The sequence below is a fragment of the Oncorhynchus kisutch genome, linkage group LG2 (assembly GCF_002021735.2).
Source record: "Oncorhynchus kisutch isolate 150728-3 linkage group LG2, Okis_V2, whole genome shotgun sequence".
Taxonomy (NCBI): domain Eukaryota; kingdom Metazoa; phylum Chordata; class Actinopteri; order Salmoniformes; family Salmonidae; genus Oncorhynchus; species Oncorhynchus kisutch.
In genome coordinates this window covers 51,329,258-51,356,404 of record NC_034175.2, presented here as the reverse complement: position 1 = coordinate 51,356,404, position 27,147 = coordinate 51,329,258, and the positions used below count along the sequence as shown (strand labels likewise).

Sequence of the window (27,147 nt, the reverse complement as noted above, 5' to 3'; positions counted from 1 at the left end):
GTTGGTTATCTGCACGAACCCAGTCTTCACTATGAGTCATCCATACATCAATTGTCTTAAATCATTTATTTATTACTAACTAAGTAATTCACAGAAATACATAAACAAATAATCAAGGTAAATATGGTTAGAAGAAATGATAGGGGAATGTGCCCTAGTGGGCTAAACCGGCATCGCGGCTTGGTGGACAAAAGGGGGAGTCAGCTGAGAAGTCACTACAGAGTGATAATTATAACAATTGAAATGCTAATCCTTTGCACATGAACGCTGACTCATTCGGGAACAATTGCAATCAATATATATATTTACGCTCAGTGTGTCGTCTTGATCGCTGTTGAAAAGTTAGTTTCTGTTGGAGAGTTTGTCCTCTCTCTCTGTCTTGGTTAGAGGGGATAGTTCAGAGCGACATTCATCCGTTTCGTTATGGAGTGAATGTTTCGGTGGTTGTCGTTCTTCGCGTTCAATGATACCGAATTCCTAGCTGCAGACTAGTAATTCATATCAAAGACGTGTCTTATTCTGTCTGTATCGATTGTCTAAGAGTTTAACCACGTGGTATGGTTAAAAGATTCAGCAATGGTCTGCAACCTTCGTCCCCTCCTAAGGGAGAAAAACATGGTCTGGTGATAATTTCTCAAAGTTGGGTTTTATTCGGAATTGCAGAAAAGGGCTGTCCCAGGATGCCTGACCCTAACTGGGCTAAGGGGCGGTCGTCTGATTTAGTTAAACTCAAAAGGGAATTGGAGTTTCCTTCATTAAACAGTCCTAAATCACATCACACAATTTTACAAACAGTATCATACTCACTCATTCATCTTATACAACAATTAGATGTAATCCTCATATCTGAGGCTATTATATAAACAGCGTTATGGCAATGTGGCCACACCGTCTCCCATGAGCTTCACCAAAATGTAACAAACGGACCAGTTCGTAGCTGGATTCTTCACCGATCTTTTATACCTTCTCCGGAATATAAATGTTGTTTGGACCTCAAGTTCTGTGAGGTGGAAGAAATTCCTTTGTTCTCTATGAAAATTCACTCCGTCTCTTATACTGTGTGACCATGAGGCAGGGTCTTCTCAGGAATTTACGACCTCTCTCTGACCACAGCAGCCTAGTTGAAGGAGGCAGGGGGAAGCTGGGAGAGGGGGATGGGCTTGCTGTACCCAAAGAGGGCAACATCATGACAATACAATATATCTCAGTATTTGAATAAGTTATCCAGTCTTTTTTTCCCTCATCTTTATCAAAGGTGCCAATCATTTTGAACCTGACTTTTTGCTCCATGCTGTATGATTCTGCTCAAACCTGGTCTACGGTGCATTCGGAAAGTATTCAGACCTCTTGACCTTTTCCATATTTTGTTGCGTTACAGCCTTATTCCAAAATATATGAAATAGTTTTTTCTCCTCATCAATCTACACACAATACCCCATAAGGACAAAGGAAAAACAGGTTTTTAGACATTTTTGCAAATGTATTAAATATAAAACACTGAAATATCACATTTACATAAGTATTCAGACCCTTTACTCAGTACTTTGTTGAAGCACCTTCGGCAGCAATTACACCTGTATTTGGGGAGTTTTTCCCATTATTCTCTGCAGATCCTCTCAAGCTCTGTCATGTTGGATGGGGAGTGTCTCTGCACAGCTATTTTCAGAGATTTTCGATCGGGTTCAAGTCCGGGCTCTGGCTGGGCCACTCAAGGACATTGAGACTTGTCCCGAAGCTACTCCTGTGTTGTCTTGACTGTGTGCTTAGGTTAGTTGTCCTGTTAGGTGAACCTTCGCCCCAGTCTGAGGTCCTGAGCTCACTGGAGCATGTTTTCATCAAGGATCTCTATGTATTTTGCTTTGTTCATCTTTCCCTCGATCCTAACTAGTCTCACAGTCCCTGCCGCTGAGAACATGCCCACAGCATGAATCTGCCACCACCAAGCTTCACCGTAGGGATTGTGCCAGGTTTCTTCCAGACGTGACGCTTGATTTCATCAGACCAGAGAATCTTGTTTCTCATGGTCTGAGAGTCCTTTAGGTGCCTTTTGGCAAACTCCAAGAGGGCTGTCATATGCCTTTTACTTAGGAGTGGCTTCCGTCTGGCCAGTTTACCATAAAGGCCTGATTGGCGGAGTGCTGCAGAGATGGCTGTCCTTCTGGAAGGTTCTCCCATCTTCACAGAGGAACTTTGTCAGAGTGACCATCACGTTCTTGGTCACATCCCTGACCAAAGCCCTTCTCTCCCGATTGCTGAGTTTGGCCAGGTGGCCAGCTCTAGGAAGAGTCTTGGTGGTTCCAAACTTCTTCCATTTAAGAATGATGGAGGCCACTGTGTTTTTGGAGACCTTCCCAAGATCTGTGTCTCGACACAATCCTGTCTCGGAGCTCTACGGACAATTCCTTCGACCTCATGGCTTGGTTTTTGCTCTGACATGCACTGTCAACTCTGACAGGTATGTGCCTTTCAAAATCATGTCCAGTCAATTGAATTTACCACAGTTGGACTCCAATCAAGTTGTAGAAACATCTCAAGGATGGTCAATGGAAACAGGTTGCACCTAAACTCAATTTCGAGTCTCGTTGCAAAGGGTCTGAATACTTATTTAAATAAGGTTTTTCTGTTTTTATTTGTAATGAATTTGCAATAGATTCGAAAAACCTGTTTTTGCTTTGTCATTATGGGGTATTGTGTGTAGATTTAGGATTTTTTATTTATTTAATCCATTTTAGAATAAGGCTGTAAAGTAACAATGTGGAAAAAGTCGAAGTTTGAAGACTTTCCCGAATGCACTGTACTCTGGCATGAGTTTCGATACAAGATCATGACCCATAATGTTGTGAGATTATTTCTCTAGAAAACTCAGATCAAACGTAGGCTACTCAGATCAAACGTAGGCTACACAGAATTGTATATTTATTAAAATTACAAATCATTTGAATAGCTATGGTAATTTGCTTGTTTCTGCTTTTAAATTGCAGCTTTAGGGAGGAAAGAAAGGACCCATCGAGTTGAGCATAGTTTTGATGGATGAAAGAATTCATGAACCACTTGTTTTACACTCCTATTGAACTGTCACATTGAAATAGTTCCTGCTCGTTTTGAATGCCTCACAATAGCAGAGACCTGGAATGGGATTGAGGCTCACCGTTTCCTCCTAAAAATTTGAATTCTATTTTAATAGTTAAATTGTGTGGATGCTTCACTTTGTTGCTCTTTTTGGCTACTGCTTTCATTCACACTGTCATTTCTGCCATCCTTATTTCCACCAGCTGAAAACCCCCCAGAAGGAAACCATGTCCTTTCTTCCATTGCTCTCTTAAAAAATATAGTCAATATTTCCTCCACTTTCTAAAAAAGCATCTGTGTGTTTAAAGGAGGCCTAGGCAAGGTTATCTGGATTACTTTAGGTATGAAGGTACTTTTATTATCCTACCTGCTCTATTGTTCATCTGCCACGTATTTCTTATTAGGCTCCACAATGACCTCGATTCAGGTGATACATGAAGGGTATTTCAATTGAGGAAGGAAATTGTATTCCCTTAATGAGGTGTATAGCACTTTCACCAACTGAATTTATGATGTTAGGTTTGTTAATTGTGCTCCCAAAGGTTAGGTAAAAACTCATTGTATTCTAACGGCACATTTTCTCGGAGTCTGATTGGGTCTGTAAAATGAGACCATTTAGTTAAGTTTATTGCAATATTAATACGGACTAAAGTCTAAAATAAATTGGAAAGATTGGCTCTTGTTTTAGGAGAGATACTTAGGAAATGAGACTCATGAATGATTCCTTCATTGTAGAAAATTATATAAAGGTGTTTGAAGAAAGTATAAACTTGTATATTGTGTTTTCCCCAGGCTTTGTAAAGTCTGGTCCCAAATCTGTTTATGCTGCAACACATATCTGGGACCAGGCTAAGGCTATGTGCCTTTACTGCATTTAACTGACAACAACCTCTTCATGCCCCACAAGTCTTCATTCTCCCTGTCACCTCTATGCTTCAGAGGGCAGCTGAGTATGGAACAACAGAATAGGTGTGTGTGTGTGTGTGTGTGTGTGTGTGTGTGTGTGTACGTACTAGACTAGAGATCTGCATAAAGCTAACTTGACACTACATGTCCTTGGCCTAGGGTCATTCATAAGCATGACATAATATATATGGTGTTGGTGTGGACGTTTTTACAGTGACTATGCCTACGTGGCTGAAGAGGGCATATGCTGTTGTACTTTGTCATATGAGAAATACAGGGTCACACTGAGGCATACACCATCAAACAAGAGAGGCGGTTCTCATGGAGGAGCGTTACATTGCAGGCAGTAAGGATGCCTACACAACCGCACTCTGCAGACGAAGTTCTCTGTGGAGTGCTGTTGTGATTATAAGATCTCCGCATCCAACTGAGACCCAGAAAGTGTTGCTATCGAGGTGATAAAGTGCCAATACGTAAAGGTTTAACACCCATCTATGTAAAGCACTATCCCTGAGAAGGTGTCTCTCCTCTCACAGTTCCGGTGATTACGTTATACATCTAGCCTATACGGGACAAACAATTCAAGACACGCTTACCACGCCTAACTCCTGTACTAATTCCTGTCAACCTATGTTTATAGTTGTAGTATGTAACAGTTGTGATGCCAGTAAGGGAGGATTTTAGGATCAACTTTGTGCCTTTTATGAAAACGCGTTAGTGATGTCAAAATATACTCCTAGAGGGAAGGTAGATCCTTATGCCATGCAAGTGGAATACCTCCCTCATACCATGGCAACCGTACTGTTCTGTGAGTTGTGCGGTTCCTGAGCAAGCAGCCACTGTGCATTTAAATCATAAAGATTTATGAAGTTTCTCAGAGGGCTTAAAATTGTTCTGACCTTTGGAGATCAGAACAGATAACCTGAGGTAACCTCTGACACTTTCACTCAGGCGTATATGATTCCTTAATATTTCCACTGAACAGTAAAGACTTATTGAGCTGTGTATCTAGCAGCCTATGATCTATTCAGAAACAGATCCCCAAGTCACCAGCAGGTGTCCCTCATTGCATTGCGTTTGCTGCTGCTGCTGCACACAGGTCTATGGCTGCACAGTTCGAGATCTGAGACATGGGGTTTGTGTTATTTTTACCCATGCTGCTGCCATGTACTTGTCTCACACACACATAAATATTCAATTTCCATCTCTCTTGAAACGTCAAGTGTGGGTGCTGCTGGGTCTACGACGGTGATTGTAGATACGACCAATGGTAAGAGGTTCTGCTGATCTGTTGCGAGGTCCGTGGGAATAAGAGGAGATGAACGGGGAGAGAAGACAGGGTAGAAGAGGGGAGAGGTCAGGGAAGTAAAGGAAAGAGGAGCAGATAGGAGAGGAAAGGAAAGTAGGAGGAGAGGAGCTGAGAGGAAGTGAGCTGAGAGGAGGACAGGAGAAGAGAGGAGAAGAGGTGAAGATTGAAAATGAGAGGAAGGAAGCTGAGAGAGGACAGGAGAAGATAGAAAATGAGAGGAAGGAAGCTGAGAGAGGACAGGAGAAGATAGAAAAGGAGAAGAAGGAAGCTGAGAGGAGGACAGGAGACGAGAGGAGAAGAGGTGAAGATAGAAAATGAGAGGTAGGAAGCTGAGAGGAGAAAGAAAAGGAGAAGAAGGAAGCTGAGATGAGGACAGGAGCTGAGAGGAGGAGAAGAGGAAGGAAGCTGAGATGAGGACAGGAGCTGAGAGAAGAGAGGAGGAGAAGAGGTGAAGATAGAAAAGGAGAGGAAGGAAGCTGAGAGGAGGACAGGAGCGGAGAGGAGGAGAAGAGGAAGGAAGCTGAGAGGAGGACAGGAGCGGAGAAGAAGAGGTGAAGATAGAAAAGGAGAGAATCTGAAAGGAGCTGAGTGAGTTCAAGTGCATCCCAGCCAGCGATCAAACAGTCTTTGATTTTCACCCCCTCCTAAAGATTGATTTAGAAACAGGATGGCTCCCCTGACAGCACGCACTAGATCATATTTTTAAAGAGGGAGAACAATCGTTTCATGTTCGATGGGCGTATTTCTTCACCATATGCTCTGGAGGGTAAACTTTGTTCAGTTTGGAGCTCATTTCTGAGAATCAAAGGGAGTGGGTTGTGAGATTGAAACACCTTCCTGTTGTCAGAGCTGCTCTCTGGTGTAGTTCAAGTAAGGAAACGTACCTGAAGGCGATCTTTGTGTGAGTCAGAATATCTGAAAAGAGGCCAGGGCAGGGGAGGAGGATAAAAGACAAGACACCATTACAATGGTCACTAATTTGACAGAGGTCCGAGCACCAATATGATAACTCTTGAATTAAAGCAGGCAATGCTCAAATGTTTGCAAATACAGAGAAAACTGATGCAAAGGTTCTCTCTCAGAAATATCTTTGTCTCGTTGATTGGCTACACACACATACACACACACACACACACACACACACACACACACACACACAACCATGACGTGTTGTGTCCCTGTACCAACTGCAAACTTTGCCACTGTGCCAATGATACTGCCATGGCCTCTCTGATTGTGCCACACTCTGACACATTAGATTCGATCAGGTATCTGGAAGTGGCAGTGGTATCATTTCTGTCGCACAGTGCCAGGTTAGAGACATGAGCATATCGTATATCTAACTGACTTACTCGCACGCTGGGCTGGCTTGGTCTCAGAGCAATGAGATTTTCTCTGACAGGGTTCATCAATATACATTAAGTGAATCATCTCTCGCAGAACGACTGCCCTCCCTCCATCCTCCCCTCTTCCACTCTTCCACACCCAGGGTTGGAGAGTTACTCATGTGATCTGATTAAAACTAACTTCAATCAGTTATGTTACCAGCAAAAATATTGTAATCAGATTACAGATACTATTGAAAAACTAGATTACTTTTTGGATTCCGAAAACATTGACACCTTTCTGTTTTCTCAATGACATTCAATTCAGGCATTGAAAAAAGGTGCGAGTTTTAATTTATTCCACCTGAGTGAGTCTGATCACAAGTCAGAGACCACTATGATGACACACCAAATGCGTTTGATGGATCCTTTTTGTCTTCTAATGCCTCTTAAAGGGAAAGTAATCCAAAAGATTTTGAATTATCAGCAGGTCAGTTTTATGATGTGTTGTCATCAAGTGTACAAGTTGGAAGATAGATTTGTGGACAAGCGGGCACCATAAATCTTTTAATTATTTTGATCATTCTGTTTGACTTGAATGGAATGAATGATCACAGCGTGAGAGGGAGGGAGACTGGGGACGGGTGCGAGATGGAGGGAGTGTGGAGGAGGGAGAGAGACTGGGGGGAAGGAAGAGAGAGCTGGAGAAGGAGTTTGTTAAGTGAGGGGAGGGAGAGAGAGGAGGAAGGTGAATGGGATTGAGGGAAAGCAGTGGGAGAGGGAGAGAGACATGAGAGAAGTGAGGGAGAGTATTGTAGGAGATGGAGGGAGGGGGGAGTTAACTGTCGTTTGAGAAGATCTCAGGAGGAGATATGGGATAGCTACACTTCCATCGATCTGTCTTGCCAGCGTTGACAGCTCTTTGTCTTCTGCTATGAGCTTATCTGGTTTGAACTCAAGGCAGACAGCAGTGTTCGACTGGTTTACGGGTGCCAGGACTGTAGCAGAATGTCTGTCAATATTAGTGCTGTGTTCTTTTCCTCGAGATAAGACTCAGCAAAGAAGATGCACAGGTTCTTAATAGTTTTTTTTTAGTCTCACCTTTGTTGCCTGCCTTTTAATCTTTTCAAAGAGTTATTGTACATTTACCAAGCTGAAGAAGCTTCTATCTGGAAAGATAACCATTTTATCTTAAATCATACCCACATTAATGCTAATAATGAAAATCATTAAAGGATTTGCACCAGAGGTGGGCAATTTTGTTTCGGGCCTCGTTGGGCTTCAAAATTCAGTGGATGGTCGCAAGCTTTTTTGTTTTTTGTTGTTGTTGTCAAAAGCAATTTGGCCAGAAAAGGGAAGTTATTTGAAAATATATAGGTCCATTGTAAATCCGACATACTTACTATCCTATCTAGTTTTAGACGTTCAAGAGTGGCCTGTAGTGTTTTTTAAATAATACAAATAATACAGTGGGGCAAAAAAGTATTTAGTCAGCCACCAATTGTGCAAGTTCTCCCACTTAAAAAGATGAGAGAGGCCTGTAATGTTCATCATAGGTAGAATTCAACTATGACAGACAAAATGAGAAAAGAAATTCCAGAAAATCATATTGTAGGATTTTTTATGAATTTATTTGCAAATTATGGTGGAAAATAAGTATTTGGTCACCTACAAACAAGCAAGATTTCTGGCTCTCACAGACCTGTAACTTCTTCTTTAAGAGGCTCCTCTGTCCTCCACTCGTTACCTGTATTAATGACACCTGTTTGAACTTGTTATCAGTATAAAAGACACCTGTCCACAACCTCAAACAGTCACACTCCAAACTCCACTTTGGCCATGACCAAAGAGCTGTCAAAGGACACCAGAAACAAAATGGAGGAATGGGCCAAAATACCAGCAACATTGTGTGAAAACCTTGTGAAGACTTACAGAAAACGTTTGACCTCTGTCATTGCCAACAAAGGGTATATAACAAAGTATTGAGATAAACTTTTGTTATTGACCAAATACTTATTTTCCACCATAATTTGCAAATTAATTAATTAAAAATCCTACAATGTGATTTTTTTTTTCTTTTTTTTCTCATTTTGTCTGTCATCATTGAAGTGTATGATGAAAATGACAGGCCTCTCTCATCTTTTTAAGTGGGAGAACTTGCACAATTGGTGGCTGACTAAATACTTTTTTGCCCCAGTGTATATATTTAAAAAAGGAAATTACGTCAAACCTCCTTCGGTTCTGATTGAATGGGTTCGTGGGCCAGATCCGTAGTTTGTCCACCCCTGTTTAGATGATGTTTTCTATTGCCACTCAGACACACTGGTTTGGGAAGGGCTGGCAGGGCCCAGGGGATGACTCCGATCTCACACTGCAGCAGCAGGACTCAGACTTCATGAGAGAATCCTGACTCCGACAGGAGTAAATAGAAAGAAGAAGAAAGAAAGAAATAACCATACCCATAGAGATATATTTTTTAAATATGTAGAATTATATTTATTCATTTTTTTAAACTCCTTTTCCCTATAGGCTAACACTAGAATGAAAATTGCAGGTAGTTTCTCACATAGAAACATGCTGAGGGAAATGGATTCTTTCTAGTTAATGGCATCTCTCTGGTTACACTGTCTGGCTACATTGCATCTGTTGTCTATATGCATAATGTGATATTAATGTTTCATGTTTCCCTCCTGATCCTCTCTGCAGGTTAATACACGCCGGTCAGCTGCTGAATGGTTTGGCTGGTCCAACCATAATGAGTGCCGGCCCCCTCCTCTCCACCACATGGTTCGCTCCGGACCAACGAGCCACAGCCACCGCTGTCGCCTCATTGGTGAGCTACCTGGGGGCGGCGTGCTCCTTCATTGTCGGCCCACTGCTTGTGCCCGCCCCCAACGACACAACACGTGCCATGGTGAACCGAGCCGACGTCTCGACAGACACCCAGATGAACCACATACGAGACAGAATCCAACTGGTTTTGTATGCAGGTACTGATGTTCTAATATCTTATGTAGCTGTAATGTATGCATTCATAAAGCTTTTATAAGGAGCCATACTGTGAAGTGTTATTCAGATACATAAGAGACAAGATCCAAATGGTTATGTATGCAGGCAGGTACTGAGAAAAAGAAATGCGGTCTCTACCTCACTTTGAAACACTGGCGCATACTGAAGATGAGAAGATATTCAGCAACTCTATGGCTCAATTGAGTAGCTGAATATCTTCTCATGTTATGTATGCAGGTAGGTACTGACAGCACCGCAGCCTCTCAGTCATTCATCATTACCCAACAGGAATCAATAGCAGATAATCTCTGGATCATGTCTGCCCTGTCTAGTCCAGGGAGAGAAATACAATCAGCTGAAAGTGATGCGACTGTCTGTCTCATCACGCAAATATCAGACTCAAACGTCTCAACAATATAACATTCAGAACAGAACTGGATGCCATAAAAAGATGGAGGCTTAGCCTGTTCTGCTTAACTGATTCAGAAAATTAAAGCATTTAAAGAAAGAAAAAAACATCATCCCCAACAATAGTAGATTGAGGCTTTGTGTTAACTATTAGTATTACATTTCAAAGGACAAAACTGACACATTTCCTGAACTGAGAGCTTTAGAGGTCAGAAAGCATTTAGATGGAATTAAATTCATTGACGTTTTCCTCCTGCTCCTCTGAGGAGAATAAATTATACACTTCCGCAGTCACACCTGCACTATAGAAAAGCAGCAATCAACAGTTGTGCCAAGTGTTTTGGTTTGAAAAATCAATGTGATCTGGCATGGACCCTGTCCTGTGCCAGCCAGAGAGTAAAAATGCAGCTGCTGTCCAATCAAACTGCACATTATGATAGGAAAAAGCATGATTTATGATTCTGGTGGTACTTTTTGGGAAATGGACAGACTAAAAATGCTGTGGACTTTCAAAGAGAAATGGGTCCTGTTTGGTTGCCCAGGCCAGGCCAAGCCCAGTGAAAGGGGTTGGTGGATTTAGGAGCTTGTCTGGAAGGCAGGGTCTTTAGGGCATGCTGACAGAGAGAGTATCAGAGACCTCTACAGTCTCTGTGCCAGCTGAGTGATGTAGTCCCAGGCCCAGCTCTCTGATAAGCCGCTTGTCTCTTAATTGACTAATCTGGGCATCTGCAATAGAGCAGGCCTGGAACTCTACATTGCCTTCAGGAAGTGTTCATACCCCTTTATTCCACATTTTGTTGTTACAGCCTGAATTCAAAATTGATTAAATATATCCCCCCCCCACCTTTCTACGCACAGTACCCCATAATGACAAAGTGAAAACATGTTTTTAGAAATGTTAGCAAATTTATTGAAAATTAAATACAGAAACATTTCATTTACATAAGGATTCACACCCCTGAGGCAATACTTTTTAGAAGTACTTTCAGCTGCGATTACAGCTGTGAGTCTTTCTGGGTAAGTCTGTAAGAGCTTTCCACACCTGGATTGTGCAACATTTGCCCATTATTCTTTTCAAAATTCTTCAAGCTCTGTCAAATTGGTTGTTGATCATTGCTAGACAACCATTTTCAGGTATTACCATAGATTTTTAAGTAAATTGAAGTCAAATCTGTAACTCGGCCACCCACATTCACTGTCTTCTTGGTGCAACTCCAGTGTAGATTTGGCCTTGTCTCTTAGGTTATTATCCCGCTGAAAGGTCAGTTTGTCTCCCAGTCGTGGAAAGCAGACTGAACCAGATTTTCCACTAGGAATTTGCCTGTGCTTAGCTCCATTCTGTTTCTTTTTTTATACTGAAAACTCCCTAGTCCTTAATGATTACAAACATACACATGACATGATACAGCCACCAATGTGCTTGAAAATATGGAGAGTAGTAGTCTGTAATATGTTGTGTTGGATTTGCCACATGCATAACACACACTTTTACTTTAGTGCCTTATTGCAACAGGATACAGGCTTTGGAATATTTGTCTTCTGTACAGGCTTCCTTCTTTTCTCTCTGTCATTTAGGTTAGTATTGTGGAGTAACTACAATGTTGTTGATCCATCCTCAGTTTTCTCTTATCACAGACATTCAACTTTTGCAACTGTTTTAAAGTCACCATTGGCCTCATGGTGAAATCCCTGAGAGGTTTCCTTCCTTTCCAGAAACTGAATTAGGAAGGACGCCTGTATCTTTGTAATGACTGGGTATATTGATACGCCACCCAAAGTGTAATTAATATCTTCGCCATGCTCAAAGGGATATTCAGTATCTGCTTTATTTTTATTTATTTAGCTATCTACCAATAGGGGCCCTTCTTTACAAGGCATTGGAAAACCTCCCTGGTCTTTGTGGTTGAATCTGTGTTTGAAATTCACTGCTCGACTGAGGGACCTTACAGGTAATTGTATGTGTGGGGTACAGAGATGAGGTAGTCATTCAAAAATCATTGTTAAACATTATTATGCCACACAGAGTGAGTCCATGCAACTTATTAAAATCAAATAGTATTTGTGACATGCGCCGAATACAAGAGGTGTAGACTTTATAGTGAAATGCTTACTTAACCAACAATGCAGTTTTAAGAAATTTCCCCACCCCAAAAAGTAAGAGATACAAATAACAAATAGCCTGGGTAGCCATTTGATTAGATGTTCAGGAGTCTTATGGCTTGGGGCTAGAAGCTGTTTAGAAGCCTCTTGGACCTAGACATGGCGCTCCGGTACCGCTTGCAGTGTGGTAGCAGAGAGAACAGTCTATGACTAGGGTGGCTGGAGTCTTTGACAATTTATAGGGCCTTCCTCTGACACCACCTGATATGGAGGTCCTGGATGGCAGGAAGCTTGGCCCCGGTGATGTACTGGGCCATATGCACTACCCTCTGTAGTGCCTTGTGGTTGGAGGCCGAGCAGTTGCCATACATGGCAGTGATGCAACCCATCAGGATGCTCTCGATGGTGCAGCTGTAGAACCTTTTGAGGATCTAAGGACCCATGCCAAATCTTATCAGTATCCTGAGGGGGAATGGGCATTGCCGTGCCCTCTTCACGACTGTCTTGGTGTGTTTGGACCATGTTAGTTTGTTGGTGATGTGGACGCCAAGGAACTTGAAGCTCTCAACCTGCTCCACTACAGCCTCGTCGATGAGAATGGGGGCATGCTCTGTCCTCCTTTTCCTGTAGTCCACAATCATCTCCTTTGTCTTGATCACGTTGAGGGAGAAGTTGTTTTCCTTGCACCACACAGTCAGGTCTCTGACCTTCTCCCTATAGGCTGTCTCATCGTTGTCGGTGATCAGGCCTACCAGTGTTGTCATCGGCAAACTTAATGATGGTGTTGGAGTCGTGCAGTCATGAGTGAACAGGGAGTACAGGAGGGGACTGAGCACGCACCCCTGAGGGGCCCCCGTGTTGAAGATCAGCGTGGCAGTTGTGTTGTTACCTACCCTTACCACTTGGGGGTGGCCCGTCAGGAAGTCCAGGATCTGGTTGCAGAGGGAGGTGTTTAGTCCCAGGGTCCTTAGTTTAGTGATGAGCTTTGAGGGCACTATGGTGTTGGATGCTGAGCTGTCAATGAATAGCATTCTCACGTAGGTGTTCCTTTTGTCCAGGTGGGAAAGGGCAGTATGGAGTGCAATAGAGATTGCATCATCTGTGGATCTGTTGGTACAGTATGCAAATTGGAGTGTGTTAGGGTTTCTGGGATGATGGTATTGATGTTAGCCATTACCAGCCTTTCAAAGCATTTCATGGCTACAGACCTGAGTGCTACGTGTCGGTAGTAATTTAGGTAGGTTACCTTAGTGTTCTTGGACACAGGGACTATGATGGTCTGCTTGAAACATGTTGGTATTACATACTCAGACAGGAAGAGGTTGAAAATGTCAGTGAAAACACTTTCCAGTTGTTCAGCTCGGAGTACACGTCCTGGTAATACGTCTGGCCCTGCGGCCGTGTGAATGTTGACCTGTTTTAAGGTCTTACTCACATCGGCTGCGGAGATCGTGATCACACAGTCGTCTGGAACAGCTGATGCTCTTATGCATGTTTCAGTGTTACTTGCCTCGAAGCGAACCTTATTATGTGACATGTTAAGCACATTTCTACTCCTGAACTTATTTAAGCTTGCCATAACAAAGGGGCTGAATTCTTATTGATTCAAGACATTTCAGCTTTTCATTTTTTATACTTTTCTAAAAACATAATTTTACTTTGAGTTTATTGGGTATTGTGTGTAGGCCAGTAACAAAATATCTCAATTTAATCCATTTTAAATTCAGGCTGTAACACAATAAAATGTGTAAAAGGTTAAGAGGTGTGAATAGTTTCTGAAGGCACGTATGTCCTCAGATTCTGTGCTCTGCCAGTCCTACACAGTTCTATCTCAAAGTAGGGTGGAATCAGAGACATGTGATTCTGGGTGGAATGGTTTTGGTGACACATTGACTGAGTTCAGGTAGGTAGTAAACCAATAATAACCCTTCTATTTGACTGTGTTAATAAGCTACTGATCTGTCTTTTCCTGTGTCTCTGTGTCCCTCCTGAAATAAAGAGTTTGGTGTGGTGGCGATGCTGTTTGCTGCGGTGCTGCTCTACTTCCCCTCCCGACCCCCCATGCCTCCCAGTGTGGCTGCTGCCAGCCAGAGACTCAGCTACAGGAGCAGCATCTGCAGACTACTCAGGTATGTACTGTCGGGTCCTTTGCCATCATCACACACCTTAAGTGGTCATTTTTTTATTAGACCTTAAAATGATTAAAATGATTCATCACAACTGTCACAAAAGGGCCTGGGGTGTCCTCGGTCGCCTCTCAACATGCCTTGTCCTGTTTTAACTTTGAGATGAGGAAGGAATGAATGGGTCTGTTTGATTAGTGGGTATGGAGAAATTAAATGAAGGGGTCTTGTTCCTCTGCCATGCGCCATCTGTTGGGCCTGCTGGTTAATGTGCATCAAAGACATCCTCTCTCCCCCTAGATTAATTACACAGTCATAAGATTCCCCTGGCCCTGCTGAATAAATAGATCATCATCATCCTCTTCTCCTCATCCACACATAGCCAGGGTTCTCTGGTGGCCATGGTCATGTAACATGCTCACATAGCCAGGGTTCTCTGGAGGCCATGGTCATGTAACATGCTCATACAGCCTGCATTCAGAATGCACTGTCTGTGGGCCGGGGATCACGCGCTGGGCTGTGGACAGACCGCCAGTGAGCAGGCTGGTTGAACTCCCTACAGTCCACCCCCCCCAGCCAGACGGAGCACTCTTTCTTTTTCTCTCTCTTCCTCTCTATCTCTCTTATTCTTTTTATTTTTCTCGTTCTCTCTTGCTCTGTCCTTTTCTCTCCCTCTGTCTATCACTTGCTCACTCACTCACTTTATCTCTCTCTCTCTCTCTCTCTCTCTCTCTCTCTCTCTCTCTCTCTCTCTCTCTCTCTCTATCTCCTCCCCCCCTCCCTCCCTCCCTAGTTCTCACTGACTCTCTCTGATTAACAATAACAAACTCCCTGCAAAGCACACAGCTTCAAGAGAGGGATAATACCAGTCAAGCTGACATAAACCCAATGAAGACACTGTCTGATGCACGCATGCATACACACACACACATCTGGAGTCCCACTGATAGGCAGCCTTCCAGTGGCCAGTCTGACCTATTTCACACTCAAGCAGCATCAGTAGCTGTCTGGCTGAGGATTGTAGACGGAAGGGAAAAAAATAAAAGCTTGGCCTTATGTGTGTAAGTTCCACTCTTCAAAGAAAGATAAACTTGGGTTAGCAGCAACATTCTGTTTTCTGAATTTAGCTAGGTCTTGAGTTGTATCCTTCCTTCTAAGCCAGACTTACCACTTCTGTTGTACCAGTGTTTCCCAGAGTTAGCTAGGTCTTGAGTTGTATCCTTCCTTCTAAGCCAGCCTTTCCACTTCTGTTGTACCAGTGTTTCCCAGAGTTAGGTCTTGAGCTGGATTCTAAGCCACCACTTTTGCCCTTTCTTCCACTCCTGTTGGTGAGAGAGTTTGAACCATAGTTAATGATCTGGAGCTTGATAGGTTAACCCATCTGTTCAGGTCTGATGCAGAGCCTCATCACAACACAGAGCAGGTGTGTGTCCCAAATGGCACCACATTCCCTTTACAGTGCACTACTTTTGACCAGGGTCTAAAGACCTCTGGTCTAAAGTAACGCACTAATAGGGAATACGGTGCCCTTTGGGCAGGTTGACGTTTGTCATGAAGCCAAGCTTCTGGGAGACCGCGATGGCTGTCTTTTGATTTGTAAAGAATCTTGCCCTGGAGGCAGAACTGAGCGAGTTCTGCTAGATTGTGCCGCTGTAAAATCAAAAGTTGAAATTATAGAAATTCATGAAACCAAAATTAGCTTTTTGGTCTTAATTTAGGGTTAGGTGATGGTTTGGTTTAAAATCTGATGTTATAACAGTGGCTGTGCCAGCTAGGGACCACTCTGCAGAGCTGCCTCCAGTACACGAGTCTTGACAATAAATGCCAACCTTCGTCATTTGGGACACAGCCCAGCTCTCCACACATGTAGAGAAGTTCTCAGTACTACCTGACAACTACTCTTGGAATAGTAATGACGTTAGTTAGCAGCATTAGTATTGCTAATGGTCCCACTATAATTATTTACAAATACAAAACAAAAGGATGAAGGTTTAAAAGGCAATCTAAAATAATATGCAGGAGAGGTAAGAAACCCAGACGGGCTTGTAGACACCTCCCTTTCAATGTTTAGAAAACAAAACCATAGAAAAATAAGTAGCAAAATAGATGATGAACAAGCGGGTAAAGAAGTCAAAAGAAAATTAAAGTACAGTGCATAGAGTTGCAGTGCTTGAGGTGTTCCAGGAAACTGTTCCAAAAACCTATGTAGGAGATGAACCTCTGTAGGAGATGGACCTCTGTCGGAGATGGACCTCTATGGGAGATGGACCTCTGTAGGAGATGGACCTCTATGGGAGATGGGCCTCTGTAGGAGATGGGCCTCTGTAGGAGATGGGCCTCTGTAGGAGATGGGCCTCTGTAGGAGATGGGCCTCTGTAGGAGATGGGCCTCTGTAGGAGATGGGCCTCTGTAGGAGATGGACCTCTGTAGGAGATGGACCTCTATGGGAGATGGACCTCTATGGGAGATGGACCTCTGTAGGAGATGGACCTCTGTAGGAGATGGGCCTCTGTAGGAGATGGACCTCTGTGGGAGATGGACCTCTGTGGGAGATGGACCTCTGTGGGAGATGGGCCTCTGTGGGAGATGGACCTCTGTGGGAGATGGACCTCTGTAGGAGATGGACCTCTGTAGGAGATGGACCTCTGTAGGAGATGGACCTCTGTAGGAGATGGACCTCTGTGGGAGATGGACCTCTGTGGGAGATGGACCTCTGTGGGAGATGGACCTCTGTGGGAGATGGACCTCTGTGGGAGATGGACCTCTGTGGGAGATGGACCTCTGTAGGAGATGGACCTCTGTAGGAGATGGAAAATTGGCCTAGGCTTCTACGGGAAAAAGAGGTGTGGAGATTGGTGTCAGTTCTAGTGGAGTAGTGGTGGACCTGAGTATTAAATGTGAATAGCAATTTGAAAAGAAACAGGGAGTAGATTTGTTTTTTAATGTAAATACAAACAGACAGAATTGAAGTTGGTTGATGTCATAAATATAGAGGATTTTAAAGCTATGGAAAGGAACTGGCACAGCTGTCTGAGTGAGTTGTATGAGTCATTTTGCCTAGGAAGGTTCTATCCTGCTCATTCTGATGCATTGAACTCCAGCCAAGACCTGCCAAGGACAAATGGCACTTAGCTGATGATGCTGCTGGCTTCGTGGCTCCCCAGAATATTTCACCCTCCGGCGCTTTGCCCTGTGCTGTGCTTACTTAGGCACAAGTAAGGGAATAGCACCCTATTCCCTATATAGTGCACCACTTTTGACCAGAGCCCTATGGGCTATAGTGCACTACATAGAGAATAGGGTGCCATTTGGGACAAAACCTTACTATACAGTAATCTAAATAAGCTGTGGGCCGGAAAAAGGTGCAAGTATATTGATTTCCCGCCAGGCCGCCATCACAGCAAGGTTAATAATACAGTAGCAGCTGGTAGCTGGAGAGAGAGGGCAAGTCACTTTTATGAGTCTATAACACTCTCTCTCGTCTAGACTCCTCCAAGCCCAAGTACCACAGGACAGGGTACTGGGGTACACTCTCTTACAGTGGATAGGAGTAGGAGTGCCAATCCAGGATCAGTTTTGCCTCATTGATTGTAATGAATGGACAGGGGTGACCTGATCCTCAGCAATCCTACTGTTGATACTAGAGGTCGACCGATTAATCGGAGTGGCTGATTAATTTGGGACGATTTCAAGTTCAACAATCGGAAATCGGTATTTTTGGGCCCTGATTTGGCAGTTTTTTATTTTTATTTTATTTTTTTCTTTTTTCTTTACACCTTTATAATCTTTATTTAACTAGGCAAGTCAGTTAAGAACACATTCTTATTTTCAATGACGGCCTAGGAACGGTGGGTTAACTGCCTCGTTCAGGGGCAGAACGACCGATTTTTACCTTGTCAGCTCGGGTGATCCAATCACCTGCCTCTCGTTGCACTCCACAAGGAGACTGCCTGTTACGCGCATGCAGTAAGCCAAGGTAAGTTGCTAGCTAGCATTAAACTTATCTTATAAAAAACAATCAATCAATCATAATCACTAGTTAACTACACATGGTTGATGATATTACTAGTTTATCTAGCATGTCCTGCGTGGCATATAATCTGACTGAGCATACAACAAACATCACTTTCATGCGTTTTGCCAGCTGCTTTTCGTTGTGCGTCAAGCATTGCGCTGTTTATGACTTCAAGCCTATCAACTCCTGAGATGAGGCTGTTGTAACCGATGTGAAATGGCTAGCTAGTTAGCGGGGTGCGCGCTAATAGCGTTTCAAATGTCACTCGCTCTGAGACTTGGAGTGGTTGTTCCCCTTGCTCTGCATGGGTAATGCTGATTCGAGGGTGGCTGTTGTCGTTGTGTTCCTGGTTCGAGCCCAGGGAGGAGCGAGGAGAGGGACGGAAGCTATACTGTTACACTGGCAATACTAAAGTGCCTTTAAGAACATCCAATAGTCAAAGGTTAATGAAATACAAATGGTATAGAGGGAAATAGTCCTATAATTCCTATAATAACTACAACCTAAAACTTCTTACCTGGGAATATTGTAGACTCATGCTAAAAGGAACCACCAGCTTTCATATGTTCTCATGTTCTGAGCAAGGAACTTAAACGTAAGCTTTCTTACATGGCACATATTGCACTTTTACTTTCTACTTCAACACTTTGTTTTTGCATTATTTAAATAAAATTGAACGTGTTTCATTATTTATTTGAGGCTAAATTGATTTTTACTGATGTATTATACACTGCTCAAAAAAATAAAGGGAACACTTAAATAACACAATGTAACTCCAAGTCAATCACACAATCAACAGGTGGAAATTATAGGCAATTAGCAAGACACCCCCAATAAAGGAGTGGTTCTGCAGGTGATAACCACAGAACACTTCTCAGTTCCTATGCTTCCTGGCTGATGTTTTGGTCACTTTTGAATGCTGGCGGTGCTTTCACTCTAGTGGTAGCATGAGACGGAGTCTACAACCCACACAAGTGGCTCAGGTAGTGCAGCTCATCCAGGATGGCACATCAATGCGAGCTGTGGCAAGAAGGTTTGCTGTGTCTGTCAGCGTAGTGTCCAGAGCATGGAGGCACTACCAGGAGACAGGCCAGTACATCAGGAGACGTGGAGGAGGCCGTAGGAGGGCAACAACCCAGCAGCAGGACCTGGATCTGCCTTTGTGCAACGAGGAGCAGGAGGAGAACTGCCAGAGCCCTGCAAAATGACCTCCAGCAGGCCACAAATGTGCATGTGTCTGCTCAAACGGTCAGAAACAGACTCCATGAGGGTGGTATGAGGGCCCGACGTCCACAGGTGGGGGTTGTGCTTACAGCCCAACACCGTGCAGGACGTTTGGCATTTGCCAGAGAACACCAAGATTGGCAAATTCGCCACTGGCGCCCTGTGCTCTTCACAGATGAAAGCAGGTTCACACTGAGCACATGTGACAGACGTGACAGAGTCTGGAGACGCCGTGGAGAACGTTCTGCTGCCTGCAACATCCTCCAGCATGACCGGTTTGGCGGTGGGTCAGTCATGGTGTGGGGTGGCATTTCTTTGGGGGGCCGTACAGTCCTCCATGTGCTCGCCAGAGGTAGCCTGACTGCCATTAGGTACCGAGATGAGATCCTCAGACCCCTTGTGAGACCATATGCTGGTGCGGTTGGCCCTGGGTTCCTCCTAATGCAAGACAATGCTAGACCTCATGTGGCTGGAGTGTGTCAGCAGTTCCTGCAAGAGGAAGGCATTGATGCTATGGACTGGCCCGCCCGTTCCCCAGACCTGAATCCAATTGAGCACATCTGGGACATCATGTCTCGCTCCATGCTTTAGTCCAGGCCTGGGAGGAGATCCCCCAGGAGACCATCCGCCACCTCATCAGGAGCATGCCCAGGTGTTATAGGGAGGTCATACAGGCACGTGGAGGCCACACAAACTACTGAGCCTCATTTTGACTTGTTTTAAGGACATTACATCAAAGTTGGATCAGCCTGTAGTGTGGTTTTCCACTTTAATTTTGAGTGTGACTCCAAATTCAGACCTCCATGGGTTGATAAATTTGATTTCCATTGATCATTTTTGTGTGATTTTGTTGTCAGCACATTCAACTATGTAAAGAAAAAAGTATTTAATAAGAATCATTCATTCAGATCTAGGATGTGTTATTTTAGTGTTCCCTTTATTTTTTTGAGCAGTGTATTAAGTTAAAATAAGTGTTCATTCAGTATTGTTGTAATTGTCATTATTACAAATAAAATAAGAAAACCGGCCGATTAATCGGTATCGGCCTTTTTTGGCCCCCCAATAATCGGTACCGGCGTTGAAAAATCATAATCGGTCGACCTCTAGTTGATACATACAATACATCCAATAGTCTGTTTTCCTGTCTGTCTGTATCCTCAGAGTTTGTTTATCCCAGTTTCATCTCAGCACAGACTGAGGTAATCAGCTGAGAGAGTTAAGAGTGGTGCCAGCCCATCATGCTTTATTAGCATTTATACGAGTGTCTCGCCAATCACCAGGCCTGTGTAGCCAGGAGTGTGTGTGTGTGTCTGTGTATCTGAACACAGAGAGAAGACACCCCTAACAGAGGAGCCCCCCCCCAACCCTCCGTCTCAACTAGCTGCTAACACTGTCTGTCTGGCACCCCTCCAATCACTCTCTGCCCAATTACAATCATCCATAACACCTTGTTCTCATCACTGCCGCCTCCGCCCCAAAACCCTGTCCCTGCCATGTCGCTGATTTAATTTGAGGACCATCACTTCACCCCTCTCTAACAGCACCATTAAATCTCCAGCCTTCTGGTCTGACAGTGACAGCAGCCGTCATAAAGGGGAAATCTCTCTCTCTCTCTCTCTGTCTCTCTCTCTCTGTCTCTCTCTCTCTGTCTCTCTCTCTCTCTCTCTCTCTCAGGACTGTTTGTTTTCCTAGCTTCTGTTCAGGATGGACGGCTGGCGTTTACTCATGCATTTGTTCATGACATCCATTGATATGCCGGCTGCGTCCTGTATGTATCTCGGAGGGACATCTGGCGAATGCTTAAGGCGTTCCTCATCCTCAGGGAGGGAGGGGGGATGAAAAGCAACTCTGAGGAAAATCTAGTTCACAGCTACATAGACTTAGACTTGAAAGTCTATTGTTTTGTTTCAAACTAAGTTGAGGAGGAAACTTGTCCCAAGTTGCTGCATAGCACTATATGACATCAATGTATTCCTCTGGCACTTTAGACAGCAATGTTGCAGTTTTATTCTCCTTGAAGAGAACCTCCACAGAGATACAGATTCATGGAGCACATTGATGGACAAACAACCAGCATCGTGGTCATGATCTTGATTAGCATCTTGTAAAATTCATGCTTGAGAATAACCCACCTCTTAGTGGTTTGTCAGTGTTTACAAAGACTGACAGACCTGGCCAAAGTCAACATTGATATGACCAACTCCAACAATTTATTACAGATTTACCTCTGATCTCTCATCTCAGACTGTTACTTGGCCAGAGATCACACAAAATGAGCTTTTGTTCCATATTGTAGGCATCTCACTTAGTTCCCTTGTTTGAACGATGCCTTGGTTCTACCCGATACACCCTCTTAATGTCTCAATGGCAGAGCATAAACCTAGAACGTTCTCATAACCATCAACAAACTGTTTACAGCAGGTGGTAAATGTGTCGTTTGTAGACCCACAGAGGAATCAGGGCTGGGGAATTGATTTAAATGGGATTGGCTTAATCTACTTGAAAGCAAAAGCGATAATGCCACTATCTGGTCTGGGAAAGTATGCTTGTGGGGGACGTTAGATGGGGCATTAGATGGAGCTAAATAGTTTTTGACTTTGGAATGACCTTCCTTCCAGGGATCTTTTGATTCACAGAACAATCAGAGGGAGTCATTGTCTCGGATCATCATCTCAGATGTGAAATTACTTTATTTGTAGACATGCTACTATTGCCAAACCCATTAATATGAATAAATACATGATTAAGTAGATCAGTTAATTCTATTGTTCTGAGCCTCGGCTGATTCATCAGTTTAGCGCGTCTGTGTGTGGTTGGTGTCACCTCATCAAAGGATCTTGGTTCTTCATCTCAATCTCATTTCATAGCTGTTGTTCTCCCCTTTATTCAAGCCTCATCATGGTGTCACCTCCAGCCTAGCCCTGCCAGCCTGCCAGGCAGCTCTTCTCTTCCTGGTTCCTGACCAGGTGTTTATCTCTCTGTCACTACACTGAGGTGGGATCGATCCTCCCTGACAATAAGAGATGCTGTGTGGTGTGGGCTGACAGGATAGGAAAGCAAGAGGTTGTCTGGTGGCAGGTCTCCAGACACTGTCAACCAGAGAGAAGAAAGTTTGCTAGGTAGGGATACTATAGGACTTGCTGCTAAAAGCCTTTGTTTCTCTCTCTTTCCCTCTAGTAACTTCCGGTTCCTGATGATAGCATTGGCCTACGCGGTGCCTACAGGGGTGGTGGCAGGCTGGTCAGGAGTTCTGGACATGATCCTCACCCCTGCCAGAGTCAGCCAGGTAAAGAACACACACCTGACCCAACACCCATAACATGTCCGCTGAGTTTAGAACATACCAAAGACACAGATTGTCTGTTCCCAATTATCCTAGCATTACTCACTTTATTCACTCTGAATGGTAGTACAGTAATAGCAGTTCTGGAAGACAATTTAGACATGTTCAAACTGATCATTACAAAGGGCATTTATTACAACAGAGTATTTATAACATCTGCTTCCAATCTCCTCCAAATGATCTGCTCTGGTACAACACACAATGAAAAGCTTTCAGTGTTGGCGCTCACCTATTGAAGCACTGAAACGGGACTGCTAGCCTTCCTGAAATCATCCCCATCATTCTAAAAGCGCCTGTGATGTGGCAAATTTTGGGTGAGGTGTAATTTCCCTTGCTGAAGTGAACGTTTACATGCCAAATAACACTGTATTCCATACATAGTGCACTATGGAGCTTGGTCAAAAGTAGTGCACTATCTAGGGAGTGGGATGCCATTTGGGATTCAGACTCTGTAAATGACCAGGCGGAAATGGATGTTGACTCATAATTAACCCCAGTGGCCCATGCCATACAGTATTGACATAACTTCGAGCCCAGCATGGCAACTCAAAATATCTTCTTCACAAATTCCTTTTTACTTTCCCATCCTGGACTCATTAAAAAGCAGCAGGCCCTTGTGAATACCACTTTGAACTTCAAAACCCACCCTCAAAAAAATACCTAATTACAAGTTTTTAAAACTATCCTCCATTCCGCATAGGCTTGTTTGGTTGGTTGGTCCGTCCTCTTCCCTCTCCTATCGGACCATCTTCTTCTCTAAGTGTAGCTAACTTTTTAAGGGTCTAATAAAACATGGGTGGAATCCACAACACATGATTTGCATATGGGAAAATGTGGAGCATGTCAAGAAAGCGAGGCACTTAACACTTTAGATTCTTAGCTTAATTAGACCGGCTGCATCTCAGACACTTCAACAGTACAGGATTAGCATCAGAGATCCAGGATGAGAGAGAACGAGAGGAGAGATGTTGGGATACAGAGCAGAGCACCCTCTACTTTTAACACGATCGCAGTGGCTCAAAGGAGACAAAAGAGGCTTCTTTTCAAGGTTACCATCAGACCGGTACTTGAGAAGAAATCACAAAGCTGTGGGATAACACACACACACCTTCGCTTCGCTATCTTTCCTTTCTGTCAGAACCCACAGGGAGTATCATCAATTCTTTACACGCTTTATGTCTTACAGTTTCATTTGTTGTCAAAAGGAAATGTTAAGGAACTTTTCTCATCCAAGTTGCCTTTATCTGGCTGTCTAAAGATGGTGTCACAAAGATGCTGCCTTACCTAAACTCTGTGCAGAGTTTTTCCCAGGCTCAAAACTTAGAAACAGAGTTGTTACAATGCATCACTACGGCAGCATTCACTCCTCAGAATGTAAGGAGTGTAAGTTTGACTTTCAGTATGTTTTATGTTTGATCTTGATTTTAGAGTTTCACATTGCAAACCACACACTACTGTAAAACACATTAGCCTACCTAACTTACGATCCCATACAGCCTGCAAGGTGCCCTGGCACCAACAAACCATGACCATATTCTGATAAGATGCTATCAGCAGCAACATTCATTGAGGAATACAATGAGGGTAGATATAAGGTGTGAAATGATATCTCTATGGATGTGACAGTCTGACACACATACTAAACATATTTAGGTCAGGGATCAAGAGGAAAACAGTGCTGACAAAGTGGTTGATGTGATACACACACACACACTCCCTCTTTCCCTCTACACTACATGCTGCGCGGTCCCACTGTCATCCCAGACACTGCTCTCTCTCTCTCTCTGCAGCGAGGCGATCAATACAGAGGCGCTGCTTTAGCCCCTCGTCCCCCTTCACTGCCTTCCAATCACCTCCCAGCTGCTCTCCACTTCTCCACTCAAATGCCACTTGCCAATCTTACTGCTGCCGTGTCCCTCCAGCCATTGCAGCGGCCGTGCTGTTCTCTGCATTCCCATTAACAGGCTCTGTTCTGCAGATATCAAACACTGGTTTCAATCTTCCGCCATGTAGTACATCCACCCACAGGGGAGGGGTGTGTGTGTGCAGACAAAGCAGTCAGTGCATTTTTTTTTTATACAAAGAAAATCTGTGAAGTGGTCTACTTTGTTTTTCACCCCTGCTTCATCCTGTCTTTCCCAGAACACACAAACCCTCACCTCCACACTCCCAACCTTCCTCCCAGCCTTCTGAGATGATTTCCTGTTCATTTTGTAGCTGTCCAACCTAAGGTGGTTCACCCACCAGTTGCAACAACAGTGTCAACCACCACGCTGCCTAGCTGATGAGTAGTGGCCGTTTGCAGTGTCTCTAAGGTGACCCTTTCTTCCTGCTGACAGAATGCATTCTGTGACACCCCATAGCGTCCCTCTCCACACAGTGCGTGCACCCCCAATGGCACCCTATTCCCATAGTGCACTACTTTTTACCAGAGGCCTATGTACGGAATAGGGTGCTATTTGAGACACAACCGGTGTCTCCTCTCCCCACGGGGAAGTGATCCTATAAATAATAGACAAGAATGGCGCAGCAGCTGGGGATATGTCATGAGAGAGTAGTATGCTGGGGACAGGTGGAGGGGATGTGATGGTTGAAGGGGCTGGAGTTTGGAACGTGACTTGGGAAGGATGGAGGAGATGAGGCTGAGGTAAACCTGGACTATTGTCTGAACTCTGCAGGAGCCCTCCCTCCCTCCAGACACCCAGCCCAGAGCTTGGCAAGACCGTGTCCTGAGGCACGTAGCTCTGTGTCGCTGTACGTAATTAACATCGCTTTAAGAACAAGGTCCCACACTGCGTTAATCACTCATATGTAATTGCTCCGTTAATGGAGAGTAAACATTAAGTCGCTACGCAGAAAAAAACACTCTGAAAGTTGATACTTCACCTGAAAGCACAGCAGTGGCTTCAGCTTTCTGATTACAGAGAGGCTTTCTGCACTGAGAAAGTCACTGTTGTGAACTCCTGGTACTTTTCCTGATCTAGAGTTACATCTAGCTGTGGTGGTTAATTCTGCTGCCTCCAGACAGACGGTGAACTGTAACCTTTATGCATCTCAGAGAAGGAGTGTTACGCTAGGATCGATTTTGACTTTTAAATAATAATGTATACGAGAGGAAACCTGATCCTAGATTAGCACTCCTACTCTTAAATGCTTTGTGGCTATGGGCCCAGTCAGAGTGGTGGTTGGTTATGCTTCCAGACAGGCAGGCAGGCAGACAGACAGACAGGCAGACAGTGTACCAACTAACTTCCGTGGTGTCTTTTGATGCTATCCGTGGTTACCTCTGAATGAATTAGCATGGCAATGCCATTGTGTTGTGCGACACCCACGGGTAAGTGCCATGATTACTGGCTTAAAAGGCTCAGAAACAAGAGAAAATTTAAGAAAGACAAATAAGTGAATGTGCCAGGAGCCTGAAGCCCTGGCTTCCACACCGTACATAACTTCGTCACGGAAACCATTTCCTGGTTATTGACACAGTAGTAACAACGCGCATGATTATTAAGCTGAGCACGAACAAATCAGGCCTGTACGGCTGCATCTAGGACTGAGCATATTGCAGTTAATTAACCACACACACACACACAATGCTAGGATCTCTTTCCTGACACTTACATAGCATGCAGAACGATTTGCATTCAGCTTCACAACCTTTGTTCCTTTTCAAGAAAGTTTCAGAAAAGGCCCCTAGACCACGGATCTCTTCTGTACACGATGCTTTATTCACATGCTGGTCTCATCTTGTTTATACTCACATCTGGCCTCTTTCAACGTGGCTCCTCTTTTTTTCTACCTGAGTTATAGTTTAAGGTAGATTGATGTGAACCCCGGCACACCTTCATTGGCACTCAGCATCCCCAGAGAGGTGTGTGTGTGCGCGTTTGTGTGTGTGAGAGCGTTTGTGTTGTGTGTGGGTGACACATTGGCCTCCGTCTGTGATGCAGTCAGTCTCTCATGCTGATGCTGCAGCAGTAGACCCTGGGTCTAGTTCAGGAGGGAACACTGTAGAAAAACATTTTGCAACACAAATCTAACATCTCTCTTCCTATTGGGCAAGTTGTGGTAGTGTTTCCCTGCTTTACTCTGTTTTCTCCCTACAGAACAAGACCCTGGTCATAATGTTCGTTTTTTCTTCTCCATCTGTCAGAGCAGGCGTTTGTCTGTGATGAATCATCACATTGACACCACCAGCCGTTGACTCCCACCACTATCAGAATACAGGGTTGCAATTTACCCTGGGCTTGATTGACCGTTTTCCCCAGTCTTCAGACACAGTGCCTGCTCTCTGTTTAGCCTCGGTCCCCTGAGTCGTG

The 27,147-nt window shown here is 44.0% G+C and overlaps 1 protein-coding gene across 1 annotated transcript in view; it reads left to right on the top strand.

The window, feature by feature from the left end:
- The window catches only part of LOC109868110 (solute carrier family 49 member 4), a 65,621-nt gene that overhangs the window by 14,341 nt on the left and 24,133 nt on the right, over positions 1-27,147 (top strand). Inside the window, exons 3-5 of the mRNA XM_020457551.2 lie at positions 9,316-9,599; positions 14,126-14,255; positions 22,666-22,774. Coding sequence (XP_020313140.1) covers positions 9,316-9,599; positions 14,126-14,255; positions 22,666-22,774 — 523 coding nt within the window. The remainder of the gene's footprint in view (positions 1-9,315; positions 9,600-14,125; positions 14,256-22,665; positions 22,775-27,147) is intronic.